The following is a 21,931-nucleotide window of genomic DNA, read 5'->3' on the forward strand; positions in this document are numbered from 1 at the left end:
ATTCAGAAAAGTTCTATAGCTCGATCACACGCATTCCTAGTTTTGATGAGACTTGAACAACGGATAAAAATGTGGCTTTTAGCATATGAGAAGCTTCAACTCATTACCCGAGCTCATGCTTTTTAACCCTTAAATGTAATCAGATATATTGGACGCGTGTTCGCTTCACGAATTATATTTCAACGTACGTTGTTGAGCATGTCTTTCGTTGAAAGGATGTCCTAAAAATTTTGGTACGAGGAAAATATTTCATTATGTTTTATAAAGTTATATTTTATATTAAGCTTTTTTATAGGGTAGATATTTCTCGCTCATATATTGAAGGCTTTGTAGCCGGTATGTAAAGTTCCGTGAACGAAGATAAGCCTTTACATTTGAACATTTTCCTTAAGAGAGAGAGAGAGGGAGAGAGAGAGAAAATCTTTAGGTAAAACGTGCTTTCTATAAGACTCGGGACACTGGTAAATATTTTTCGGTACTTTAATACTTACACTTCGAGGAATCGCTGAAACAGTGGAAGTTTTAGCCCTCTCTTTCTCTCTTTCTTTAATTTTTACTCGGGAGAAAGCATTACAAATTATGGCCGTGTGTGTTGTTGAGAGTGTCCGTCGGCATAACCACCAGCTTGTCCTGAACATCTATTTCTAAAACTCCCTGCGTCATGTATACGGTTTCGAATTAACAACAATTAAAATTGACAAAGAAAAGCTGCCTGAAGTAAAGGTGAGTTGTTGCATGTTGAGAATAATGGTAGGCATGGTGGTAAATGGTGAATGATGGTAGACTTGATGGTAAGTCTTGAGCATGTCAAGACGTGATCTTTTGACATTTGTTTATTTATCCAACTGTGCTTTCAGTTCCACCTCAGTGGCTGGGTTACCATCAAGTTCAACATTTAGAATTTGTTTTTACCTTTTCTCTTTTTTCCATCTAAACAATATTTCATATCTTCCCTCAAAAGAATAAGGTGATGAAAGCAGAAAGTGAAGCTCTGAAGAAGGTGAGCCTTTTTACGACAGTTTTTTTTTATATTTAGGCACTTCACCGAATTTGCCAAAGGGAGTGCAAAACTATTTCAAGATGTTTTAAAAAAGAAGCATCATCTGAACACTGCAGTCAAATCTTCCACTCATATTAAATTCTGAGGTGTATATGTACGACATTTTTATTGTGTATACTCAACTGGCGTTACGGGATATCAGGTGATCGGAGACATACCGTTGTTGCTTTCTGGCTAAGGTTGATTAATTGGTATTTGATTATATGATATTTAATGATGTGTTGAAAACAATACAATGCACTCAAACTAATTTATAAGAATCCTCTTCGATGGCGGGGGCTCTTGATGGAACACAATATTAATCGCGTGTGACATTTATTTAGAAAAATATGAAGACGGTTTTCTTAATAAACTCGATCAATGAACTTTGTTTCAGAAATTTGACGCTCTTGAGACACAGATTAAGAAAATTCAAGTGGCAGCTGCCAAAAAGGTAGATATACATGCACCACTCTTTGTTCTAAAGTTTCGTTCTAAATATGTTATAATCGTCTTATTTTTTTATTTAAATGTGCGCATACTGATAGTGATGTGACTTTTAATTTTAAGGAGCCATGAACCCAATAATACATTTAAAGTGAAATTAATTTGGTGGTTCCACGCAATTACCATTCCGAAATTCCCTAGGCGCCCGCACGGACTTCGAGAAATTAGACTCTCTTGAGGTTGGCAAAATTAGACTTGTTTACAAAAGCTTCTGGGTAAAGGCTTGTTTAACTAAAGTTGTAACACCACTGTCAATTAAAAAAAAGTAAAGAAAAAAACACACACACGCACATATAAAACTCAATCTTAAGGTTGTAGAAAATTTTCCTCTGAGTTTGCTGCTATGATCCTTCTTCTGGTGATGCGAGTGTGAATTATGCTAAGATTGTTTCTTACCTCTGTTTCTTTTTATTTTATACAGGAGTCTGCGGTGGAAGCAGAGGTGATGTACACACACCCTATAACTTACGAACCGCGAAACCTCTAGTTTCATCACAATTTCAGCGAATCTTGATGTAAAAATCTGGTTAACTGATTTGTTGGCTAAAGATTAATTTAGAAAAAAGAAAAAAAAAGCGGAAAGGACATTTTATGATAAAGTATAACTAGTGCCTATACATAACTGCACAATCGCCATCCAAAACATCTTTGAACTCCACTGCTCAAGAACCGACTTTGCACACATAAAGAGGGAACTCGTAATACATTTTATTCTTAATCGTTATTTGAGCTTCGTGTAATTTGGGCATTTGCTCGTGAAATACTGGCGATGCGTACATCAGCAAGATAATTGATTCAATTCATTGCGGCTCTATCGGTACCAGGAGCCGAATACACTTAGCTGAAATTATATGGATTTGATCAACTCCTTCCTTTTTTGCGTTTGTATCGAAACAGAATGCAAGGCTGAAGGACCGTCTCAAAGAGCTCCAGAAGAAGGTTGAAGAGTTGAACTTTGATCTGAGGCACACTCGAGACGTAGAGGCGAACAAGCGTTCTCAGATGGACAAGCTCTACAAGGAGGCCCAGAACGAGATCAAGCTTCTGAACAAGACGCTGGCAGACGCCGCTATAGCGAAGATGGCCCAGACAGCACCATTCACTCGGGTCTGCAACATTTGATTATTGCATGGAAAGTTTTTGTTTGACAGAAACCCCTAATTTTAGAAATTTGTTTGCCCATCTGTGCATTACCTCCACTGAGTTTGGCGAAGACGTCAAGGCATTATGTGACGGTGACACCATGACTTGACACTGTGACGTCACGTTATGTGACCGCGTCGCGTGACTTAAGGTCGCGTGATACCCTGACGTCTACATGTAGTGACGAAATTGCTCTAAGGTGACCTGACGTCACGCTACGTGACCCGATCATGTGACCCCGTGTCACGTGATGTAAATGTACCCGCTAAATTTAGTGAATAAAATAATTAAATGGCGTCTTCTTCACTCTTAATGATTGGAGTTGTCTTCTAAACAAATTTAAGCAATCGCTTCCTAAATAGTGCATTCTATGCGTTGTAAGACTTTGTAGATGAAGGATGCTGTTTATATGGTGCTAAGTTTCTTCTAAGAACCACTTGCCTGAAGATCACTGCAATTATGTTATCTTACTTTTATTCGGACATGGTGTATTATGGCAGAAATCAATGTGGTCGATTGTATGCGTTCTAGAAACTTGTTTGCATTATTATGATTTTCAACGGGTACTTCAACTACGTGTCTCACTAATGATTGGTGTCATTAAACAGTCAAAAGCACCTTCCACCCCGACAACTGGAGTGCTTCGTCTTGAGCCAGCTCCGGAGCCGGTATCCAAGCCACCTGTGTCCGGTCATCCAGATGGCAGCTGGAGCAATGACTCCGTTAGTAGGATCGCATTACTCCCAATATGTCATTACTCTCGCGTGTCTTCCAGAAAAACATGTACACTCAATAAGATGTTTTTTTATATGAATATAAGCGATTCGTAGGGTGTTCCAGATATCTAAGGAGGAGGCAACTCTACAGAATTTTGACCTGACTTTCCAATTTCCTCCTCTCGGTAGATTCCGCCTTGCAACATGCACTTATTTTCTCCTTTGTTACTATCAAGGTTGAACAAATTTGAACAACAAGATGAAATATATTAGATACAGAGATAGCGGGCAAAAAGGTTTCTTCAAGTCCCTTCCCGAAACGTACTAGTCTAATGGTTTATTTTGCTGTTGTAAATTTTCTAGGCGTTTATAACTTTACTGGTAGAAATCTATATGAGTGCAGTCGGTATCACTATCGTAACTCTATGTTCGCGGAGTACCGATATCCGTAATCGTTTCTCTCCAAGTCTCGCATTTATTCGTCCTAATCCTTAGTATCCAAGGCGGTAGTCTGCCACAGTGAATATTCATACTGCACCCACATTTATGCTTCGAATAGCTTATGTTTGCAACATAACTCATAGCGAACAATGCAATATCTCACTTCGGTTCCTGACAATAAAATCGACACTCAGGTCGTGGAAAACGCTCAAGGGGAAACTAGTGTTGCCATTTTCGGTTCAGGGTGGCAACCAAGGTATAATAGCTTACAGTACTTCTGTGCACTGTCCTCACAAACTGCCGAGTAGGCACAGACTCGGCAGTTTGTGGACGGGTAAAAGAAATTAGGCATTGGCGATGCATACGCGGAGTTTGACATCGAATTTGTGCTCATTTTGTTTTAATGAAAAGTGCGATTGAATGGGAGCCCAGTATTTCTGCCTCGATGCATTTTTTAATTAAACATCTATTCAGCGTGACAATTCCCGCTGTACTACGAAGTTTGGTTAGCGTCTTCTTTAATGAGTTTTAACCGAAAACACATAGCACAAGCCCAGTTACGATTAGATGCAATTAATAATGAGCTAGTATTAGTCACTATGACAGTTTGAAAAACACAGGGCAGGGTGATTCTCGATCATCTTCTTTTCGCTCCTTAACGGGGGAGATTGTCGCACTAGCCAATAAGAACGCCTAAGAAGGAACCACGAAGCAAGAAGCGTCAGCAGTAGAGGCCAAGCCCCGTTTTTTTTTCTTCTAGTTGCGAGAGACTATAGTTGTTTTAACATTACTATATTTAGATGTTGCTGCGGATATTCTTAAAATGTAGGAAGCTTGACATCCAATTTTATTTCCTTTCCCGTGCATGGCGAATTCAGCTGGAGGGCATTGTGAACCAGATCGTCAACAAGGAGGCCAGTGATAACCTGACCTCGGACAAATCTTTCCATGTGGTCGTTGTGCCGGCAAAGAGCGACACGACGAGCTTGGTTAGTATTCGACATTTAATTTGCCGACCAAATGTTTTTATTTTTAATCAAGTAGGTTGCCCTTTCGTCTTTAAAAAAGAGTTGTGCATGGACATACCCGAGGCTGTTTGGTCGTGATGTTTTCTTAATGATTAAAGGGGGCTTCAGGAGAGACAATTTTTATTATGACAATACAGCAGTAATTAGAAAAGGTAATTGCGAAGCAATTGTAAAGAGCAATCTAGCCAGCGCTGCCTGTTCGTCGCTAGGCTGATCCTTCGGGTGCTTCGCAAATAGGTCAAATTCCACAATGCACTTCTTGCACTCAGTCCAGGGTTCGCTCGTAGTGTCTAGCGGTTTTGGATGGTGGAAGCGGGCCGGCCGTCGTGGCGTTTTTCTTGGGTCTTCTCCAGCGACTCGCAGACGCCTGGAGGCCTATTTTGCAGGCCTTACGTTGCTGCCCTCCGTCGCTGCCATAAATATCCGCTGCCACCATGGAAGGAGCAACCCAGCCAGCATTGCGATTCGGAATGAAGGCTTTTATTGGGTAGTTTTAGGGAACTGTTTTCGCACATCCGATACTTTACGATGGGCCCACCGCTACGAACTGCGCAAATGGGAGTCTTCTGTTGTCGCGCATGCGCAGTCTGCACCGGAGGTCACAGCGTACCGTATCGGAGGTGCAAAAAGGGTTCCCTAAAACTGCCTAATATCGCGTGCATCCCCCTTCCCCCGTTTCCACCCTAGGCGTCGTCTTCGTGCAGTGGTATAGTCATATGTCGCTAGCTATCGCAGCAAATTTGTACATACTGTTTCATAGGCTATTTATCTAAAATACATTAAAAAAATGAAATTATTTGGTGTTACAACTTTAACTCGTTTAACAAATGTGAGGGCTAATCCATGTGTTAACGTGCTCTGGGTGTATTATTTTGATTTAAGAAAAAAATACATGGACTCCGTTAACGAACGATTGGCCAAACTTATAAGAGTAGGGGTTCTCTTAAGAAAAAAAAATATTTCAGGGTTCCATAAAAATCAATCTGACCACCTTTATATTATGGTGCCTGGCACGAGTTTCCGAATGGTGTTTAGTGTCGTATTCCAACCGATACAAATGACAAAGCACATTCCCGCTGGAACAAAAGGGCGTCATTCAGTTCGGTCTTCCACTGTGCGCCGCCATTCGCTTCCCTAAAACATGCACCGTCACGCAGTCGGCGCTTCAAGGAACCTCGCTACTTGTACGAAGCTGTTTATCTAGGAACTTCAATTCGGTTGGCGCTATGATGTTTTCTGCGTGACGCCACTTCCGTGACGAAGGTTTCCTGACATCCATCTCCCAACTTTGCGTCCCATTTAAAGAGCGAAAAAATACGTATTTCTATTTAAAACAAAACAAAACAAAAAAACACACAAAAAAAAAAAAAACACGAGAGTGTTGTTGTCGCGGCATCCCCAACTGCTGCGACGTCATCAGGCAGAAATCGAGGGGCCACTTTTTTGGGGACGTGCTGAGAATACCAGACGGAGACGCGTTGCAGGCACCGTGTTTAGGACAGCAATATTTTGTTTTCTTTTTTGTGACAGGATGGCGGAAAGACCATGGCGTCGGGTATAATGCAGGCCATGAGTGTGACCGTGTCCGCTGTAAGTACTTTTGCGTCAGATAAATCGGAGATAAATCAACACAACGGGTAGATGTTACAAAATCCATCATTCGCCTTTTTCAAGTCGCAGGAGGCTGCAACACAGAAGAAACCCGCTGCCCGGGTAAGTGCGCATTGATTTTAAATATTTTTTCTTCGGAAATCTAAACTAAAACCGCCTTTAAAAAAGAAATTGGGTGACACATTTTTCAAATTTTGAATTGAAGCGCTTGCCCTCTATGGATGTCCTAAATTGTTACACTATGAATTGTTGGATTGAGTAGAGCGTCAGAAAAAAAAAATTCCAACGAAACTTTGAGACAGATCTGGCTACGACCAATTCTAGTGGTATATTAGATAAAATATTTGGGATTATATTAACGAAGTTTAAACTAATTGTCCTCTTGTTCTATCTACTGTAAGGATATCTGAGATGTGGTAAGGTTTAGCTTCCATTCATTGTAGAAAATATGACGCCGACAATAAACTTGTTTTCGTCATCAAATTTATTTAAAATTGCTCTATACAAACAAAGATCTCTAAAATTGGGCACTACATCTCGGAAAGCTGTCTGAGCGAATTAATCGGAAGTTACTATATTTTTAGTCTTATATTCATTTTATGAAGCTTCTTGAGTTTGATTCACAATGATCATATACTTTTAATGTTGTCAATATTATTTGTTTCCAAAAAAGGTTCTGCCATCGCAACCATCTACTCCAAAAGAGAGCGAGCCCCCCACGCCAAAGAAGCGGAAGTTCTTCAAGAGCAGAAACTACAGTGGCGGATATTAGTTAATTATGTTGCATTTTATGTTCTCAATCGTTCTCTAGTTGATAGATCAAAGCACCATCTATGAAACGGCGGTTTTCAATCTAACTATTTGATTTGCTTCGTTTCATCATATCTTTTCAACGTAACAAAAGAATATGCTAGTTTTACGTAAACTTAGTTGCATTTTTTGCTTACATTTATTAATTTATTTACAACTCGGTTTGACGCAAATAGAGCTTCTGACATGTTTGTGAGCTTGGCTAGCTTATTTGTTTTGTTTTTGTCAAATATCTCTTGTTCCTTAGTTTACGGATGGTAACACGAACTGCGAGAGAGCGTTTTTAAGTTACACTGTCGTGGCCTTTTCAACTTTATTTTTACGTTTTTGACGAGGCTGAGCTCGCAAGATATGTTACGCTACCCAATATTATGTTAAATTTAGTTAAATGCTCTATTTTGGGGTTTGTGTTTGAGTGGAAGTTTAATAAAATGTTTGACTTCGAACTATGTATTATTGAGTTTTTCGTCATGAAATATTGGATTTATTATGTTTTAAAATATGCCACAGATGTTTTGCTTTTATTTACACTGTAGACATATAAGCACTACGCTAGAAATTTGTTTTCGTTAACCAAGTGCAGCAATTAATTTTTACCCTCTGAACACTTCACACATTGGTAATTTAGCAAGTTTCATTTTATGTGTGGCGCACTCAGCACGAGTGTCAACGTAAATATTGACCAATTTATAATCTATAAAAATTATTCGTTGAGCAACGAAATATGATTGCCTAGCAAATTTCTAAAGCACATTAGAAATTAATTAGACAATCAATAAATCTATAGAATATGTAACATTCTGCTTTTTTTAAGGTTAAGACAAAGAAAGCGCATTACTTGTTAATTCATTACTCGATGACTCCGCGTACCGGGTTGAACTGCCAACTTTTCTTCGAACATTTCCTTTTTATTTATTTAATATTAGGTTGAAACTGGTCTGTGAAAAAAATATTTCCCTTTTTATCGGTTTTGAATGAGTTCCCTATAAATATTACCGTCGAAAAGGACAACCCCGGGAAACTCCCTGAATAAACGATTGGTTGAAAATCCCCATTTTCGACAGGCGACAGGGGCCAATCTTTATTCAACGAATATAAACATTTTATTGTTGTTCCTGATCTCGTGTTATGTTTGTGCGGATTAGTATGTTTCTTTGTGAAAAACTGTATGAAGGTTCAAATTGCTTACATTCTACATTGTGTATATTTATATGCCGAATGCGCACGTATGTATTGACCGTAGTTTTTTTTTCATCTTTAAATTTAGAATTTCTCAAAGATGACTAGAAGATGGCCAATTCAAGCCAGTACATTAAAGCGGCAACATTGTAATACAAACTATGCAAAGGCCAATATTTCTTACATTCGTATTCGATATATTTTAGATGCGCAATTCGTAATCAATTTTGTAAACTTTTGTACAAAATGTGTTCACGACTGGTGGTTATTTCGTGCGTCAGTGAATACCTTTATCTCTTGTTTTAAACAGACACGGTCAGGTGGATGTTGCTTTTATAAGTTTTGGGAAGATACATACTTGTCAAGCTATTTTATTTTTTTGGCGCGTCTTAATAGACGCGCCAAGCAATAATAACAAATAAAAAAAAAGATTTTGCGTGCTCAGCGGTCTCTTTATCTGGCCTGCTGTTTTCAGTTGTCCAGTTATGTTCACTGACATGATGTTGTCGAAAATGTAGGAGTCACAGTTTTGTTTTTGCATGTCTGAAAAAGACAATTTAAAGAAGCGACATTAAAAAAGAAAGCCCTAAAAGGAATTCCAACTAATAAAAATTAGTTTCAAAATACTGAGTCGTATTATCACGTAGAATTGAGCCTAGCAAATAATGAACAGTCTCGGGAAAAACTGCCCTTGATGGGTGAGGGTAGACATCCTCTTCCGGGGTTGTAAAAATAACCAACATTCGCTAGCGTGACCTCTAGAGAATCCTCTATTACGGCTTATAATACATTTATTTTTATCGGGATCAAAAACCACATCACCAGAAAGAATGCTAACAAATGCGCCAAAAGTGCAGGCACTTCATTATATCTAGGAAGGGTGGTCAACGAAACAAAATAGACCAGCGGAGCGTGTAGACTCGCGAATATACAGTTACTTTTGAGATTCCTGGAGTTACTAAATGGCTGAGCCATATGATCACCCTAGAGGAGAATAATTGTATGTTTATGTTTATGTTTATTCTTATTTTCAGTGACCCACCAACAGCTTGACGCCTCCTTAGTGGTGCACTTATTCCTTCAGAAATACAACGCTAAACAGGATAAAAGCGAAACGTTAGGAAAGAACAATAGCCTCAACACACTGTCGAAATTTACGCTTTTCATCAAATATACCGAGGCTAGCATTCGCACAAATCTGTTCTAAATGGTAGTCTTGTACGCTAGAGTAACTGTATATGCTCCTAATGCTGAGCAAACTCATTTATTCTAGGGGGGCCACCCGCTCCGCTGGTCCAATTCGTTTCGTTGATCCCTACTTCATAGGGGCATATAAATATGTCTCTAGAAGTAGGGCTTGTATCTGTCGTACTGTTAGTATTTTTAAATAAAGATGGCCATGAAAGACATGAAAGAAATTGTACGGTTAGCGGCAATATAAGCTAAAACAGTTTAGTTCAAGCCCCCCCCCCCCCAAACAAACAAACATGCTAAACCACGACACCGTCCACGATGAGAATTCGCTCAGCATGTGCCCCCCCCCCCCCCCCCCCCCCCCAGAAAAGTTTCCATGCTTCTCGCTAAATTAATTCTGTAACGCAAAAAAAGGAAAAAAAAAAAAGAAAAACGTTTGTGACGTTATTAAATTAACCGGGATAGAATAGACAGCTTTGTTTTAAATATTAATATATTCATGACATAAAAATAAAGCAGTATGATTACCTTGCCTACGTCGCAATCCGTGCCCTCTGGAGCATCCCCCAAGACGTAATAAAGAACGTCGTTTGAATCACGCACTATGCAGCACAGCCTGCACAGAGTGCGAATATTTCCCAACTGAAAGAGATCCACGTATGTATTCCAAACACTAGAGCAGCCCTTTAATCGCTCTGAGTGTCGAGCGCGGCTACTCAGTCAAAGGATTTCAGAAGGATATACTTACTCTTCCTTGTACAATGGGCCCATTAACCCCGCGAGAAGTACACACTGAATCAAGGTTGGGCTCAGTTTCTTCAACACCTATGCATACCTCAGGCATTGTGTAACCTGGGGCTAATGAAAAAAAAAGAAGAAATATTACATTTTGGTAAACAAGGCAGATATATATTTTTCTATATTTATCAAAGTCAAGGCTTTGTAAGTTTCAAGTACACAATTTTCTACAAAGCGACGCTATTTAAAATATATATAGAAATAACTGATTGCAAAAAAAGGTTTCTAAATGCCTACTGCCACATTTGTAATAAACGAAACTAAAATAATATTATAAAAAATGCGTGTAGATTTCTAAAGGGGTGAAAAAGGCATAGCAATTGTTTTTCAGCATAAGACTGTTATTAAACGTAACTATTTTGTAGCGATTAACACAGCACAGCTTAAAAAAATAACGCAGTATACGATGAGCCCCGTATTTCTCACTACCGCGCCGCAGCAAATGAGATTCTGCCACCAGCCGTTAAAAAGCCGAAGAACAAATCACGAAGGAAAAATTATGAACATAATATTAATAAAAATTATCATCTTTATTTCGATGTTTCCACATCCACCGTGACCTGAATAATGGTACACAATTCGTCCTAAAAAAACACAAAAAAATTACGCCCGTGTTTATTGCGTTGTCAGGGAGTATATAAATATATCCTTTGATATTAAACATATTCGAATCCCGAGACGGTGTGTAATACGCGTACGATGTCACGAGATTGAGACGTCAATTGTGTGCAAGAGCAAATGAATCTGATCTTTGAATCCTTATTGTGCCTGTAGAAATGGTGCTTTTGTAGCATACCGAATTTTATTGAGCTTGATCAAAGTGTTTGGTGTTTCTCGTGCTTTACAGGTAAGGAGATTTGTGAACTTTTTTTAAAATTTAGACAGCGTTACTTACAAACGTAATATAAATTCTCTTTCATCTTTTTTCTCTGTTCTTACACAAATAACCGGCGTCGATACCTGGTGTGCTACAATGATTTTCTTACCCCCGGTCTGTCAATTTTCTTAAAAAAGAGTCTGAAGCGTACTCGCTTATATCAACTATGCCATTAAAGTATTTTTGATTTATAGTAAAAAAAAATACAGAGCGAGATACTTTGCACAATAGCGGCCACAAATATAAAATTAAAATTGAAAGAAATGTTGGGCCGCCCTGCTGAGGCATCCGGCTAAGAAGTCTTTATATACCGTTTTCTATAGACTTTTATAGATGTTATATATATATATTTCTTTGTTTTCTGTGCCCACAAACATTTCAGTTTCCACTGTGGTGCACAAAATACTAAAATACAAATACCGCAAAAACTAGAATACTCAATACAAATACAAATGTGTATATATAAATATATAAACAGAAGTTATAGAAGTTTTAACTATGAAAGTTATTAGTCAAGCTATTTTGCGTATTCTATGCTGATGCGTACCCAGCTCTGACGAGCTTTCCTTTCACCGCTTAGTAAGCCAAATACCGCCTTTTATTGAGCTGCAAAATTTAAAAGTTGTTATTTATATGGGTTTTTTAAGTGCAGGGTTATATGGTATGACTTCGACACTCCAGTCTTTGGTACCATGTGCATATAAATCTTCGATTTGCAGCTAGCAGTAACCTGACAGTGCTGATGAGTAACTTGAACTTGAACTTGCCAAATATTGAACCAACGGCAACCAGAACAAAAATTATTCCTGCAATCATAGTGTATAATTCACAGGCGACCCAGAAACTATATGAAAATCAACTCTTTTTTTATCTTTTCTTGTTCCGGCTCTTGATATCTGTTCCAGTACCTGCGCAAAACATACGAATGAAGTTTAATTGATAATAATATTTTTAAACACTTAAATCACACTTCTTATAGATTTGATTTTACATAGAATTGTTAATAACAACTGTGGAATTGAACGTTGTAAATATATTTCCGTCTCTGCTATTTCCTGTACTAGACGATTTCACCATTTAAACATTGTGCCATTTCATTTTCATGTTAATTATTTTTGAAATTCCTTCCCTACACATACGGTTAAGGTGTGCGATAACGTGTACGGGCCTACGCGCATGGTTGTATACATTGATTTTATTTCCGCAATTGTACATTTTTTTCTTTCGTATTGTGTGATTGTATTGAGTCGTTATTTCACAGGGTGTTTAATTTTTTTTTGGTTTTTTTGCTCACCGTTACTGTGAGCGGTGTATACCCGCTTCTGCAACGATCACAAATTAGGTTGCACTATGTGCAAATAAATAAATAACAAATATTAGAGGTTTGTTATGCTGCGTTATCTAACAACCAAATTTAGATCAAATTTCCCGTAAAGATTGAATGAATTGGAGCGATAAAAGAACCCCGCTCTTATAAAGACGCGATCTATAATTAATAAAAATCCGCGAGTGACCTTGATTACCGCAACGAAATATCATTGCAGAAATAACTGCCTACTGAATATAATTATTGACGGTACAGAATCACGTTATTTCTCCTTTTACAGCTCATGCAAGATGAATAAATGAAGAGATGAATACATCTCCGGAGGTAGGATGCACTTCGGAGATGAATACATCTCCGAAGGTAGGATGCAACGTTAATGTGTGAATCCGAATGCGCGGCTATCTCGCATAAACAGATTAAAAAGGAATGATCTCAATTTTGCTCAGGTTTGATATCCAGTAATGCTACCGCGTATAAATAACTGGCAACAATAGAATTTGGTCGTACAGCGTTTGCCTTAGGTTAGCGGAGCGGAGCGTGATAAGAGTAAACAGAGACTTGCCTGCGAGTTTTCAAGTTGTCAGTTCAAAGTTGCTTAGTGGTTTGAGCGAGCACACAACCGAACGGGTTGTTTATTTGAGGCAAAAAATTTTTTATCTTAAATTTTTGTTGGGCACAGCGCATGTGGATTTGAAAATAACAATACGAAAGATTTGGCTCTATTGTTTATCTTTTCACTGAGACGCCTTTGGAGCAAGTGTTTGACTATAACAGCAAGACGAAATAGACAAAGAAACCGACTCGAATAACTGCGCACTATGAATCGTGAAACATAAGAAGGATTCAGCGTTTTTTAATTTTTATTATTTTTTTAATTCGGCGCAAATTTTTGTGTTTATTTTGAATGCATATTTTCGGTTTTTATCGGTGAATATATATACAGCTAAACATGCTTTCATTTTTTTTTTGGCAAATATATACTCTGGTTCTATCATTGCTGTTAACAAAAAATGTCGTAAAAGGAAAGGACCCCAAATAGCAAGCATCAAACTGGAACAGGAATCAAGAAACACGCACACGCAAGAACAAGCAAGTGAGAGATCGGTACTAGGTAATTCGAGCACGTCGTTATAATGAATACTTGAGAACGAAATAATAAGAACCTAAAAGACGTCCACGTTCACGGAGAAACCCTACATTTCACTTCCAATCAAGTCACGATTGCTTAATCTGATTGTAATACACACACATGTTTTTGCCCAGGTTTCCTTCGTTAATCTGCGTTCTCTTTATCCTCCTTATCACCCTAAGTTTAGAGAATACCCTTGGGACACTGACACACAAAACAGGCAAGCTAAGGAGGCGAATTGTTGCAGTACATAACGGTGGCCAATGAAACAATTGTGATGGCCAAAAAACAACCGGTACCACGTTTTCGAGCACAGCTTACTGCAGATATTCACGCATCTCTGGCTGCTGGGCTCGAATTGCGTCAGTGTCACTAGCAGCAAGATTTGAAGGTGCTCTCGTGCATCGAGAAGGCACAGGGCAGTTCGGGCTTCACATTTGGGTCAATGAGGCGTACTTTAAACCAGAACGTTGGCAGTGCAGCGGTGTGCCCCACGCTACCTGAAGCGTTTCTAACGACACTGTCATGTCAGTTTTTTTTTTGCCACAACAATAAAGCAGGACTGAAATGTCTGGGTGAGTTCGGCCCGTCTATCTTCCTTCACGAGGAGGAAGCCTGTTTCCCGCAGGTCGGCCTGGACTCTGCGCCTCTTTGACATAATTTATTTTGTGGGAGTTTTTTTCTTTTTTGGTTACTGCAGAGAGCTTGGGAGAGGGTGTTAAAAGGGGGATAAGGGATTAAGGACATTTCCGCGTACCCTCTGCAGCGCACAGTGCTGCAAAATACACGCCCATACTCTCTCTCTCCCCCCCCCCCCCCCCCCCCCCTCCCGAGCAAAAGGCGGTTGAAGAAACTAAACTTTTCTGGTTAAAACCGAATGCGGCAAAATAACGTCGGCAGACTTCAATCGTTTTATTTTTTTGTTTAAAACAGAAACGCTGAGCCCTAAACGTAAGTAACGTATGTGAAATCGACACAGTCGAGCAAGCCACGCATTTCCAGCGGAACAGCCATGAAGGTCATAAGATTGCCCAAAACATACCCCATTGTAAATGTGTCATTCTTGAAGTCGCTGTCAGACTTGAGATGACAGGAGAAGAATTCGACTTGTTTTTGTGGCTATCCAGACCTTTACGTTTCGGCTAGAATAGATGATCTTTTTCAAGCTGGTACAAACGGACGAATAGGTTTTTGGAACGAATAACGCTGTAGTTACGGAATGGTTTCAGCGGAGCGCGAGTAATAAATAATTCAGGTGGCACCTAATAGTTTTTATAAAACATTATTGGGAACTTATAGTTTTTAATATTATTGAGAAAAACTTGATGTCGTAAGATTAGATCGACATGTTCTCAAGGGATCTGAGACAATGCGTGTTATAGAAAAGTGAACTTGTTGCATATGCAACATACAAATGAATCTCCCCAAATTGATCTAAAACATGCTTTTAACAATACACATTTTAATGTCAGTGTTTTGAGCTCCTTATTTGTATATTCAGTAAAATGAATTCCCCGAAACTGACTCAGTTTGATTCACAAAATTCTTTCAGTCTCGTTCAGTTGTCTTTTTTTTTTTATTTCGATGGTTCCGTTGGGCTTCCGGATGCATACTTGTTTTTCGTCACAGAACTGAGAAAAGAATACGTAAGTCTGCATTTAGAGATATCGTAATTGAAAAAAAAAAAAAAAAATGGCTGCGAAACTTGTACACAGAAACCGCTTACGATCCGGATCTTAGCTTAGTGCTATGGAAGCTCGCGAGGGGAAACAAAGTTAAAGGGGCTCTAAAATCGGTTTCCCCCGGACTTTTAAGGGGCCCTATCATTTCGTCGAAACTCGTTTCGAGGAGTTACGTCTCGTGGACAACTTTTCATGGACGCACGTCTCGTCGTCACTCGCTACGCGAATTGCACGCTGTATGGACATTTCGTCACAAGCGTATCATTGAGGTAGGCGTTGCCCCCCCCCCCCCCCCCCCCCCCCTTCCCCCCGGCCTGCGTTCACGTCGCTTCGCGGCGACAGTATGCGGCGACTCATTACAAAACTGTTAAACCACCTGGCAGACCCGTACACGACGCTTTGCGGCCACAGTGTCATACAGCTTATTACAGAAAAAAAAAGCTAATTTGAGCTGTCGATGAAACGATCTGTCAATGAAACATCGCGTGCCGATGAAACGATCTGTCGATGAAACGTTCGATCAACTAAGTGCCACCGAACTTTCGATAGTAGACGGCATACTTTTGAAAGGAACGAAAGTAGTAATACCCACGAGCATGCGCAGAGAGATGTTGAGGCGGATTCACGCAGACCATTTTGGCATGGTGAAGGGCAAAGTTAGGGCAAGGCAGCTGCGAGTTTGCACTTTTAGGGGCGAAGCTCCTTAGGATCTAGCCTTGTCCGTCCGGCGTCCATGCTCACATCGATTGCACTGCCTCCGGGATCGGCCCACTTAAAAAAAAAGAAAAAGAAACGTACGCCCGCATGGGGCGTTCGAACTCAGGACAGCTTGCTTACGAGGCAGACGTCTTAACCACTAGGCTACACTCCAACTTTTATTTTTTTTTCTTTATTGAACGCTACACTACAACGTTGCATGTAGCCGCTCAACATCTATACAGGAGAGGGCACCGCGGTCAAATGCTCAACTGCGTATATAACCACGATCCATGCCACACATTCTCTTCCTGACATGGACCGTTGACTTAAGCGGTGGAGATGCGTTCCCACGGCTTCCACCGGATCCAAACTGATCCGCTAGAAGAACCACTGGCTCTGCATTTCACCGACCATAAATCAGTAATAATGAAGTCGAAACGGCAACCCGGAACGCAGCACTACCTACGAGCAATAAAAAGAAAATCAGCACCATCAGCGCTACATATGAACAATAAAATCAGTATCATCAGCACCACCAGAGCTTCGCCCCAATCAACATCATTCACCACGTGGAGATGCGGTCATTTTTGCAGAGCTTTACAATTTCAAACATGTGACATCCAGCCCGCACTACCCTCAATCTAACGGTCTAACGGAAACGGGTGTATAAATCATTAAACGGATCCTAAAGAAATAATAATAATAAGAGTTTTATTAGCACAAGATCATACACATACATTGATTACTGCCTCACGAAAGCACTTGCATGCTTGTGTGTGAGAACAGGCAGTCTATAACAAAAACAAAAAAAAAAAAAAAAAATAAATAAATGAAAAGCAAGCAAGCGTGAAATATACAAATCTCAATTTTGACACATGTTAGAAACTTAGTTTTGCGTCATCATTGCAGCTTACCGCGAAATAAAAACATAAAGATTAAATAAAACATGTCACGTTTTCCGGTTACGATCAAAGGAACAAAAAGAAAGGCATAAAACTGTTTATGCTATTCGCCTTGTACAATCATATCGTAACGCTTTTATTTAAGCGTGTCCCTTGCCCCAATCTGTTCCCCGCTTGTCCCCGACGTGACGTCTTCTTCCTCTTCTTACAACCGTCACACTATTCCCCCTCCAAAAAGAAAATAACTACTTCTATTTAGGTAGAGCTGCCCTCGTAGCGAGCGAGGCGGTTCCTGTGTACCACAAACATGCAAGAACGGGTCTTGTGTCTCACACGGTACACCACGTCGTTAAGACGCGCGACAACAGTGAATGGCCCTTGCCAGTTTCTTTGGAGTTTCGGTGAAAGTCCTCGTTTTCGTAGTGGCAGCCATACTCTGTCGCCCGGTTCAAAAACCTCTTGCGTGCTGTGCTCGTCATAGCGTGCCTTCATGCGCTGGAAGCCGATAGACAAGTGGCTTCTGACGAAGTCGTGGGTTTGTTCAAGTCGTGTCATGAGGTCATTAATGTACGACTCTGGTTTAGAGGGACGGTCTGGCGGTCTTGAGGAGGTAAATTGTTGACAAATCTCTTGAAATACTTGGGACTCAAAGTTCCGCCCTTGGTCGGAAAGCAGCGACAAGGGTGCGCCGTATCGGGATATCCAGTGAGTCACCAGAGCACCACAACAGGGGCGGCCTGATCAGGAATGGCAATGGCTTCTGGCCATTTCGAAAAGTAATCCACAATGACAAGAAGATACCTGTTTCCAGTTTTTGATCGTAATATTGGACCTAGAACGTCGATGGCGATAAGTTCAAATGGTGCTCCACTGATGCAATCTTGCAAAGGCGCGTGCGCTTTCTTGTGTGGGCCCTTACGCGAGGCGCACATGTCGCATTTCCGGCACCATAACCTAACGTCATTATGGCACTGCAACCAGTAGAAGCGCTCGCGTATCTTCCGAAGGGTGCGACTGACGCCAAAATGGCCTTTTTCAGGACTGCTGTGAAGCTGTCTGAAAATCTGGACGCGGAACCCGGGTTGTGCCACTAGCAGCCACACGACTCGGTCACCAGTAGGTGATTCCCAGCGACGATAAATAAGTCCGTTGCGCAATTCCAGCGTGTCCCACTGGGCCCAATAGCTTAAGACGTCTGGAAAAAGATTAGATATCTCGGTACATGGCGGTCGGCGACCGCTTCGCTTCCATTGGACACATAGGCCGACAGCGCGGTCGCGCAACTGGGCTTCTTGTATCTCTTGAGGTGACCATATGCTGTTATCGTCTAAGTAAACATGGCACGCGGACCAGGTCAGTCCCTGAAGAATCTTCTCCATCAAATATTGGAACGTTGCGGGCGCATTACACAACCCGAATGGCATGACTGAATGGGTAGAGTGCACAGCCTGCGCTGAAGGCTGTTTTTCGCGGTCAGGTGAATGTACTAAAACCTGCCAGTAGCCGCTCTTCAGATCGAGAGTCGAGAACCAAGTGGAACCCTCGAGTGCGTCTAAGATGTCATCTGTCCGTGGTAGTGGAAAGATAAGAAAAGAAGTATGCATGTCCAAGTTGCTCACCCTCTGCATTGTGTTATTTATACGCCGATTATGAGCAAAGTATCGTGTCGTAGTTCTTTTTTTTTTCATCTTTGCATTTAGCCTTTTTCCATGATGACCAGAGCACGACCAATTTAAGCCACTATTTTAAGGCGGATCAAAGCAATACAAAAAGTAGGTCTACCTTGTCTATTCAAGACACTTTCAATAAGCGATTCCAAACAAATTTTTTGAACTTCCGTACAAACTGTTTTCGCTGCTCGTGGTTATTTCATGCGTCTGTAGAATAATTTTACCTGATTTTTATACAAACTCGATCAGGTGTATCTTGTTTTTTTAGACTTTAAAGATACATACTTGTCAAGGTATTTTATTTATTTTTTGCGCGTCTCCAAGACAACAGGCAAACAATAACATTCGATAACAAGAAACGTTATGCGTGCTCAGGGGCGCGCTCGTGGTCGTCTTCATCAGGCCTGCTGTGTTCAGTGTTCCAATACTCTTCACTGACATGATGTTTCATGGAAAGTATTGAGGGTTGTATTTTGGCAAGTCTGAAAGAGACAACAATGAAAAATAAATATTAAATGAATAAATGAATAAATACAATTAAAAGATGCTCGTGATTAAAAATTTTTGTTTCAATATTAAGTTTTTATTACTATCATGCAGAAACAAAATGAGTTAATAGAACACTCTTGAGAACAACTGTTCTCGATGAGAGCAAATACCTTTCTACGGGGCTAGAAAAAAAAAAACACTTCGCTAGTGCGCTTTTGAAAGAATTGACCTGTTTTGCGGTTAATAATTTGCTTTATTTTTATCCGGATCACAACCACACCACTAATCACAAAAGATGCTAACGAATGCGCCAAAAGCGCAGGCGTTTGTGGTTTGCACGTCCTTCATATAAAACCAAAAAGCTCGCCTTGATCTTCAAAATCAGTTAATGTCATAGTATTATTAAAAAAAGTGTTATTGTGATTTAAGCATCCTACACTGACAGCTTCTATTCTAATATATATATATATATATATATATATTCATATTAAATTTGAGGTGTGTAGAGTGATTTTGGTAATTTTGTTATTTTTTGAATTGGTTAAAAATTATATGATTCACCAATATGAAATGATGTTTTTTTGCACCAGCCAATCTGCTTTTTTTTAAATAAAGATGGTCGTGAATGACATGGCATAAAATATATACAGTCAGTGGCCCTATGAGCTAGAAGAGTTTTGTGCTAGCCGAAAAAGGGAAAATACCACGTGGGGTGCTCCCGGCATGCTAAACTATGGCATCAATATTCACGTTGTGACAGTGGGAAAAGTAGCAATACATTCCAGCCGTTTTCTTAATAACTTAATGTCACCGGGGTTTCCCACAAAGCGTTGTGTCGCCTACGCCAGAACGCCTCTGGGCCAGTTCATACATTGCCGCACTCGGTGCAGCACTACAAATACCGGGTCGAGCAATATACACAAAAGAAGTACACGGGCTTCTTCGCAAATATCTACAAAAAATTGGTTTGTTTAATAAAATTGTGCACAGTTTTACTGGACACGAACTAGGACTGCCTTGTGGTAATTGGAAAACATTTCGAAAATTGCTTTCCCATGTTTGCAATCCAGGGAACGACAAAACTGCATGCGTATGCATGAACCGTTCCCTGTTGGTGGTGTGGGTGCCTGACCGTCTTATGCAATGTTGTTGGACAGAAACGTTCACCTCCGTGTGGTCACTGAATAACACTTCCAAAATCCCGCACTCAAGGATCAAGCGTGCAGCTCCTCTTAGGGGGGGGGGGGGGGGGGTATTACTATAGAACAAAATATTTCTTAAAACAAAATTGATCTTGAAGAATGTCATATTTGCGTCCACGAACATCTAGAGAGTATTCACATAAGATTTCTTTTGTTTACACAGGTTATTTTTACATGGTTATTTTTTTATAAATGTTTTTGGGTCCACCGATGCTAAAGAAAAGGTAGAAGTTCGAGCACTTTGAACGCGTTTTTCTCCTACCTTTTGCCATAAATTTCACTTTATGAAAGCTATCATTTGGTAACGGGATAAAAGTAAATGCTCACTTATTCTTTTTTTAAGTGAAATTTAATGGGCATTGCAGGTGTGACATTGTTTTTTACTTTGTGGATGTCTTTTATAAGATATATTAAGGTTTTATTGACAAGATAAAAAGCAAGAAATTTATTTGATTTTTCAGCTCGGTGTTAGCTCAAAATAAATTACTTTTTGGAAACTTTGTTTTCACAGCTGCATTTTCTAGGCATTCTGCTGCCTTTTTAGCGAAGAAATATGTTGGTTATTTAATTAGATTTCTAAGGATAGTTTTCCTAAACAATGTCAACGTGTTCCTGATAAAAACACTATAATTTCCTTCATAATTCATATACACAGATGAAAATTTGCACAGCATTCTGCCTCGCAACTAGCAGTATATACTGTAAATTTCATTCATAATAAGCTGAAGGTTCAAAAGTTAACCCTTTTCGCAAGATTAACAGCCACCCTTAACAGCCACCGAGAACCTTCCTGCCACAATACGCAAAAACGCTTTGTTTTTATTGTTCCCATTATCAGCAGTCTCACGTTTAATTTTCTACTTGCCGTAACGGTGTCACGTGAAATCACGACATGACGTGACTTACGATGCCACCTGATGTCATTAAGTTGCGCGTGGCGTCACTGTGCAACGTGACGTGACATGAAAATGTCACGTCATGGTGTCAGCTGACGCCAGGTAACAGGTGACGTGGTGCGCGGCTTGACGTCAGAGGTGTGACGTCATGTTGAATCTTTTGGCGGAGTGTCGAGAACGGCCCGCGTGGATATGAAGCGCCGTCGACGGCGCGAAACCGGCGAAGTGTATTACTAACTGCTATCGCAGTAAAAAAAAATATTAAATCTGCACGAGCACCACCGGCCGTGCCGTCGTGGCTTGCTTCAGTCGCTAAATACATGGCATGTTCTAAAAATGAACGACACGCTCCGAGTTTTTGTTCGTCGCAGAAGCCCTCACTGCTGTTCAAACCAAAGGCTTGCACCAGAAGTACTCTGCACACGCGTGAAACGGTGCGATTGTCCCCAATGAAGGCTTTCTGACTTATCCTCTGCTAAGCTTTAATGACTTGGAGATCACGAAAGACTCCACGTTGGCTCCCGGAAACCCTTGTCTTATTGAACCGCGTCACAGTTTACGCCAACAAAGTCGCAACCCTCGACCCTCAACC

At 40.2% G+C, this 21,931-nt stretch overlaps 2 protein-coding genes across 2 annotated transcripts in view; one reads left to right on the forward strand and one right to left on the reverse strand.

Annotated features, from left to right (window-relative positions):
• The window catches only part of LOC115325310 (myosin-11), a 34,311-nt gene extending 27,796 nt beyond the window's left edge, over window positions 1-6,515 (forward strand). The window contains exons 26-32 of the mRNA XM_029986021.2: window positions 962-1,000; window positions 1,437-1,493; window positions 1,968-1,988; window positions 2,444-2,653; window positions 3,298-3,411; window positions 4,725-4,835; window positions 6,405-6,515. Of these exons, the coding sequence (XP_029841881.2) occupies window positions 962-1,000; window positions 1,437-1,493; window positions 1,968-1,988; window positions 2,444-2,653; window positions 3,298-3,411; window positions 4,725-4,835; window positions 6,405-6,515 (663 nt within the window). The remainder of the gene's footprint in view (window positions 1-961; window positions 1,001-1,436; window positions 1,494-1,967; window positions 1,989-2,443; window positions 2,654-3,297; window positions 3,412-4,724; window positions 4,836-6,404) is intronic.
• Window positions 6,516-11,919: 5,404 nt separating this feature from the next.
• LOC115325316 overlaps window positions 11,920-21,931 on the reverse strand; it is a 66,003-nt gene continuing 55,991 nt past the window's right edge. The window contains exon 6 of the mRNA XM_040215974.1: window positions 11,920-11,949. Within this exon, the coding sequence (XP_040071908.1) occupies window positions 11,920-11,949 (30 nt within the window). The remainder of the gene's footprint in view (window positions 11,950-21,931) is intronic.

Source organism: Ixodes scapularis, unplaced genomic scaffold (assembly GCF_016920785.2).
Source record: "Ixodes scapularis isolate PalLabHiFi unplaced genomic scaffold, ASM1692078v2 PGA_scaffold4__175_contigs__length_147842914, whole genome shotgun sequence".
NCBI classification, from domain to species: domain Eukaryota; kingdom Metazoa; phylum Arthropoda; class Arachnida; order Ixodida; family Ixodidae; genus Ixodes; species Ixodes scapularis.